The sequence below is a fragment of the Cynara cardunculus genome, assembly GCF_001531365.2.
Source record: "Cynara cardunculus var. scolymus isolate 2C chromosome LG 2, CcrdV1, whole genome shotgun sequence".
In the NCBI taxonomy this organism is placed as follows: domain Eukaryota; kingdom Viridiplantae; phylum Streptophyta; class Magnoliopsida; order Asterales; family Asteraceae; genus Cynara; species Cynara cardunculus.
In genome coordinates, this window is record NC_037529.1 from 62,706,012 (window position 1) to 62,712,965 (window position 6,954).

Genomic DNA, 6,954 nt, shown 5'->3' on the forward strand with positions numbered 1-6,954 from the left:
ATTTGATTATGTTTATCTACAGTTAGTTACACGAATTCAAATATAGAGTTTTAATAAGTTGTACTTATGCATAATTTACTTGTAATCTTGAATTTTCAGAAATATGCATCAATATACAGTATTTCATGCATAAAAAATGGTTTTTTAAGAGTTTTTGTCAAATGTTTTATAATATATATATATATATATATAGAGAGAGAGAGAGAGAGAGAGAGTTTGTTTCAAATGCAACCTATCACATTTGTACAACCAATGCAACCCAGTACATTGAAATATATATGGAAATGATGAGAGCTCATTTATTAAGATATAAATATTTATGAAAGATGAATAAGGTTCATTAATTATGATCAATACTTTATATTATAAAACAATCAAAACTTCTATTAAATTACATATTCATCAAATTAAATGGACGGTTGAGATTAAGTTGTATTGGTTGTACAATGTAAGGGATTGTATAATAACACACATCTCTCTCTCTCTCTATATATATATATATATATATATATGTGTGTGTGTGTGTGTGTGTGTGTGTGTGTGTGTCAGGCGAAAGATCGTGTAAGAAAAAGGGATACTGTGAGAAAGCGTAAGAAGACATGTGGACCCTTGATCAATTTTAATCTCTTACAAATCCATGAATTGCGTTTCTCACGTGAATTGATATGGTACATCTCGATCCATCTCATCCTAATGTGCATTCAAATGTGAAGATTTCTTTTTGCATTTATCACCTTAATTCTCTCCCACCGGAACCCAACCCTTGTGTATGATGTGTATATACACGTTTGTATAGAAGTATTTTAGTTTATTATTAAATATATAATCTATATTATATTATAAAGTATTTTGAAACAAATTCTTAAAAATCATATTTTATGTATCGAGTATTGTTTATCGATGCATAAAAAAAATTGGGGTTATCCACTAAAAACTACGATACAACTGTTTATCAATGTTTTCATGGTAGTCTTGATTTTACTAAAGATGATGAGGACGTGAACTCCTAATCGTTTATGCGTTGGAGAGACTGTTTCTTTAGGTAAAGGACAAAATATAAAAAGACAAAGGAATTAGTAAAAAGACAATAACACCCTTCATTCATAGACTTCTTTTTAACAAAGTTAATGAGAAGGATTGTTTTCAAAGCAAAATGTAAATCATAGGAACGCTAACTGTACTTATTGAAGTCCAGGGATGGCCTTCGTAGTTGGGTGTAAACCACAGGGACCAAAATTGTATCTTCCTTTATTATAAAGTTAACTGTGTAATTATTAGAGTCAAATGACGAAAATCAAAATTTCCGCAAACCACAGGGACGATTTATGTAATTAACTCAAAAACTTTTGAACACGTTTGGTACGCGTTGGAGCTTCCAATGCTCCTTCCAAGAAACCCCACATAACAAGAAGGAAACACCACCGAACCTCCTCTCCTATAAAAACCTCCAACCACCAATTTTGAAACCCCCAGCCCCAGTGAAACCCCAACGAAATTCAATATCTAAAACAGATCGATCATCATGAGTTATTACAATCAAGGCCAGCCTCCCGTTGGTGTTCCTCCTCCTCAAGGTTTTGGGATTAGATTACTTTTGAGTTTTGTTTTTGATCGGATTTTGGTGGTTTAGTCAAGATCTGGGAATGAAACAATGGATGATTAAGGGTTTATGTGTTTGATTGTTGCAGGTTATCCACAAGAAGGGTATGGGAAAGACGGCTACCCTCCACAAGGATACCCGCCACCAGCGTACCCACAACAGGGCTATCCTTCTCAAGGCTATCCACAACAACAGTATCCTCCTCAGTACGCCCCACAGTACGCAGCTCCTCCTCCTCAGCAGCAAAAACAAAGCAGTGGTTGCCTAGAAGGCTGGTAATCATCAATAACTCCAACTCTCTCTCTCTCTCTGTCTCTCCTCTCTCTAAGATCGTTGATTCTGATAAAATTTAGATCATGATTCTGGTAGATTATGGATCAGATCTGGATTGTCGAGTTGTAATTTTTCCAAATAAAGCAAAATCGAGTCAACTCGGTTGACAATTTTGACCTTGGATCGGAGTTTTCTAGACCTGCAAATGGGATTGTTATGGTCTTATGCTTCAGGCCGATATTTGGGGGAAATTTTAATTTTCCATGGATTTAACTTAATTTGAAAGGGAAATAATAGAACAGATGATGAATTTGTGCCAGAAAGCAGACAAAACTGTGTTTTTTTATGGAACAGTTTGATTGAAAAGAGGCAAAAGGTTACTGTTCATAATGGGTAGGGTAAATCTTTTCACTATAGTGATCAACTAATTTGGATACAGGTGGTTTCATCTGGTTGTCATTTGATCTCAGAACATTAATGGTTGTTTTGTGCTCTTTTGCACCAACATTCATCAATGCAATCGCCTTTTGTTGGCCAATAATGGGTCCTCGTAGATCTTGATTTTTCGCTAGATCGAGTGTTTCGATTGAACTATTTGATCAGCATCTGGAAAAAAATGTGTTTGTCAGTTGGCTTTGTTGTTCTTCATCAGCATTCTTTCCTTGATTCAATCCCTTTTTTACCCAAGACTCTATATCGTGTTCATCGTGCAGCTAACAGCTGGTTCATTCAGCCAACAACTAGTTTTCAGCCCAAAGGGCTTTTTCTTTATGTCATTTTGAGTTAAGTCTGAAGGTGTGATTTTGTATGATTGGTGTGCAGTCTGGCTGCCCTGTGTTGCTGCTTTCTCTTGGATGCATGCTTTTAGAAGAAGGCTTGAATTGGTACATTGGAGTTTCGAGCTACCGAAAACTTGATTCTCGTACATGGACATTTGTTTTACTTCTCGTAATAACTTGCGACTTGAAAAGAGATTCGAGAATGTATCTTTCTCATCGATCGTTTGTGCTTCTTTTTGTGATTTGGTGAAATTCTGGTTTTAGGTTTGTAAATTGTGAGGGGTTCATTAAGATTATATGAAAACTACATTGGCAAAACCTTGTTATATGTTGTATAATGGTTGTGTGTCTTTTTTATGCTTCTTGTTTTGTATTCATTTCTGACATGTCTGTTGATACTGGTTAAATGGTATCCATTTGTGCAATAATGGTTGTGGATGGTGAGAGGGTTTTATTGGAAAATGCTAAAAGGGAAACAATAGGAATTAGTTAACAGTTTTGGAAGGCCAAGTCTGAGCTGTTGGGTACACCTGGAAACAGAAAGTCTGAGCTGTTTGGTGCGCCTGGAATCTGCATTGCTTTAATTCTTTCCATTCTTACCCCTTCCTATATAATAATTCATAAGTGTAAGTGTGGTGTTTGATTGGTTTGAGCTTAGCTTCAAAGATCAAAAGTACCAGAAGGTCTCAGGTTCAAATCCAATGAGAAATAAAAATCCCCTTGTGGCCATAGAGGTTCAAATGTGGTGATGATTCCCAGCTACTTGAAAAGCAAATGGTCGTCTTGGGATTAGTCGGCTCGCATAACGGTTGGATATCCAGGTTAATAAAAAAAATCATATGCAAGTGAATATGCGTATTTACATAAAGAAAAGGTTATATTATAGATTGAAAATGTGAAAATAATTTCTGATGTTTAAATGTAGAATAAGTTTTTTGTTTCAACAAATTTTTCATAACTTTTCTTCAAATTTGACAAATTACGAAAAAGAGTATTAAAATTTTCAAATATGAAGAGAAATTATCCTAGAGATTATTTTAAGAGAAATCGACTCAATTGATGATTTTCCACACTTAAATTGGTTATCTAACCATCTTTTTCTCGTGTTTACCCAAATGTCATTATTTTTGTAACATTCAAGTCTACAATATTAGCTAAAAGACAAACAAAAATCAAATTCAACCAGTTTACCGTCGCAATCACGGACATGACCCTCGTTATTGCAGACCTTGTCGTTGCAATTTCGGATTAGGTCGTCACAATTGCATTTGTGTTGAATTTGATTTTTTTTTTTTTTTGTCTTTTAACTAATATTGTGGACCTAGCTAATATTACAAACTTGTATATTGCGAAAGTAGTAACATTTGGATAAAACCAGGAGAAAATTGATTAAAAGACCATAAGTCAATTTCCCTTTTTTTTTTTTTTTTGTAACCCACCAACAAAAAGCTAACAATAATGTTTGTGATAGATAACGAATTGAGTAAACTTCATTTTTGGTCTTTGAGGTTTAGTAAATCTTTGAAAGTGAAACCTGGATTTTAATAAGTCAAGATATCGTCTCTTAGGTTTCGATTTTGCTTTGAAAATAAGACATGCTCACTAATTCCATCTATTTATAACGGTTAAAACCGGGGTAAAATCATCCAACCATATTTTCTTATTTTTATAAAAACAATCAAACCGTAGGGACCAACTACATAACTAATGGCAATCCATCTTATATATAGGTTCATATTTATCTTATAATTTAATGACAAGGATAAATATGTAATTTTATTTTTTATGTAACTTTCATATCATTAATTAGGAATTACAAAATCAAAAAATTCAATGATTTTTCAAACCACAAGCATTAGGTTGAGTTGTTCATATGCCTTCAATCTAGCCAACTCAACTCATGCCGAATCCTATTTGGTGGTATGTATAATTGGAAAATTGCTTGTTTCTTCTTAGAATTTGGTGTAGAAAACATATCATGGATAAAATATATTCAAGAAAACTAACAACAAGGACATGTGGGCATTTGGTCTAGTGGTATGATTCTCGCTTTGGGTGCGAGAGGTCCCGAGTTCGATTCTCGGAATGCCCCTTATTTTATTACATTTGTTTTTTAGTAAATTTACGCTTCTACCCCCTACAACTTTTGGTTATTCAGATGTTACAACCCGAAAATGGTTAATTATATATACAATGACAACAAACTTTTTTGGTCATTGAATTTTATTAAATTATAAAGAAAATTTTTTAACTTTGTAAAATCTTTAGTTAAAACAAATATAAGAATAAAATGTATAAAATAGCAAACTATTTTCATAAATTTTCTTATTATAACAATGTACATTTAAATTATTTTTTATTAGAATATTGTACTTTTAAAATTTTACCTATTATAGCACTGAGTAACCTTTTGATTTAATTTACTCATTATACCAGGTTGCATGTCAGTCACTATCGACATGTATTATAGTTGATGTGATATTTTTTTATTATAACATTGTACTTTCAAATTATTTTATCATAACATCAATCAGTTCTTTAAAATATTATATTTTTTATTTTAATATTTTATTATTTAATAAATATATTAAATTAATTAGAAAATTTCTAAATTACTCATTAATATACGAATATTAACAAAACTAGTAAAACAAATTACAATTTATCTTGCTAACATCTTAAACAAAACTTTAAAAGATATGTAATTTTTTGAACAAAATAAAATAAGAAGTGTTACTTTTTTTTACAAACAAAATAATTATCTCGAAAATAATACATCATATTTATTTAATAAATATTTTACTCTAGAATATTTAATTTGCAATCAATTTAATAAGAAAAAGTCAAAGAAAAAATTAAAAAGTTTCTTAAATCGTAGAAATGAAAATCATCAAAAATAATTTGAAATAAGTTTTTATCTAATTTGAGCCAAGTCATGAAAATTATGTATCATCCAAATCATCCCATTGAAACCAAACAAAAGTAAAGGAGTTAACCAGTTTAAAAGGTAACAGGTTACACATTGCTATAATGAGTAGATTTTTCAAACTACGATGCCCTAATAAAAAAATAATTTGAAAGTACATTGTTGTAATAAGAAAAAAATAAAAGTAGAATGCTATAATAAGAAAGCTATGAAAGTAAGTTGTTATTTCATGCACTTAACCCCAAATATAAAACTTTAATGAATCTAGTACGACCAGATAAATGTTTTACTGTCGAATTCCACCTCCCAACTGTTGGTCTAGTAATATAAAAGAACTCTAAAAAAAAGCCTCCAACAATTATTCCACCACCTCATCCTCGTTCAACCCCTTCTCCTTGCCCAAACCTAGTCGTCTGCGTCTCTGCTTCCCCTCCCCCCTCCTTGGTTGGTTTGCGCTAGCGTCCCCTACTCATGTCGCCTCTTTGGTTGGTTGCGCTAGCGCCCCCTACTCAGGTTGCCTCCTTGGTTGGTTGCGCTAGCGCCCCCTACTCGGCCGCCTCCTTGGTTGGTTGCGCTAGCCCCCCCTACTCGGCCGGCTTCAAACCCGAGAGGTTATGCCTCATGAGTAATTATTGTTTTCATCTTCTTTGTTCCTTCCTCTTTGTCATAATAGTTTTTAATTAACACTATCGAACTAATAAATATGAGTTGGAGTCTATGCGTAGCATGTTATTCAAATTTAAACAAAAAATATATAAAATAAAAACAACATTCTAAGGATTAACGAATGTTCAACGAAATATATCGAGATAATATTTCGTTTTATTGTTTGTCTCTGTTGATATAATACAGTGTTATGTGACTTTTAAGAAAACGATAGTGTTTATATTCATAAGAATTTGAAACAAATATATCGATATTAGTATCAAATTAACTATTTAAAATTTCTCATTCTTTACGTAATTTCTTTAATTCGAAATTTTTATTATAATTTCATTTAGGTTTAATAACAAAGTAATTCAATTTGATTTAATAATATAATTTTTATAAGGATAATAATTAAGTATTCCGTTATAAGTATAACTCAGTGATTAATCTAATTATATTTTAGAATTTTTATATTTAAAATAAAATGTTTATCATGTAGTTGATTATGTTTATATGCAGTTAGTTACACGAATTCAAATGTGAAGCTTTAATAAGTTGTACTTACGCATAGGTTTCTTGTAATTTCAAACTTTAAGTAATATGTATCAATATACAATACTTCATGCATAAAAAATATTTTTACGAGCATTTGTCAAATGCTTTTATAATATAGTATGTATGTGTGTGTATGTGTATATATATATATATAGACTTGGGATCATGTGAGA

The 6,954-nt window shown here is 31.7% G+C and overlaps 1 protein-coding gene and 1 non-coding gene across 2 annotated transcripts; both read left to right on the top strand.

The window, feature by feature from the left end:
• Positions 1-1,407: 1,407 nt before the first annotated feature.
• Positions 1,408-3,009, top strand: LOC112506889 (cysteine-rich and transmembrane domain-containing protein WIH2-like). The gene is made up of 3 exons (XM_025111207.1): positions 1,408-1,574; positions 1,689-1,875; positions 2,696-3,009. Exons 1-3 carry the CDS (start codon positions 1,523-1,525, stop codon positions 2,739-2,741), a joined length of 285 nt encoding a protein of 94 aa, XP_024966975.1. The 5' UTR covers positions 1,408-1,522; the 3' UTR covers positions 2,742-3,009.
• A 1,663-nt stretch (positions 3,010-4,672) lies between these two features.
• On the top strand, positions 4,673-4,744 carry TRNAP-UGG. Its single transcript has one exon. It is a non-coding gene; the product is annotated as a tRNA-Pro (tRNA).
• The last annotated feature ends 2,210 nt before the right edge of the window (positions 4,745-6,954 follow it).

Bases quoted from the DNA above. Each gene is read 5' to 3' on its own strand.
- LOC112506889 (XM_025111207.1), top strand. From the start codon at position 1,523: ATGAGTTATTACAATCAAGGCCAGCCTCCCGTTGGTGTTCCTCCTCCT. The intron at 1,575-1,688 runs GTTTTGGGATTA...TGATTGTTGCAG, and splicing joins TGGTGTTCCTCCTCCTCAAG to GTTATCCACAAGAAGGGTAT. The intron at 1,876-2,695 runs GTAATCATCAAT...ATTGGTGTGCAG, and splicing joins AGTGGTTGCCTAGAAGGCTG to TCTGGCTGCCCTGTGTTGCT.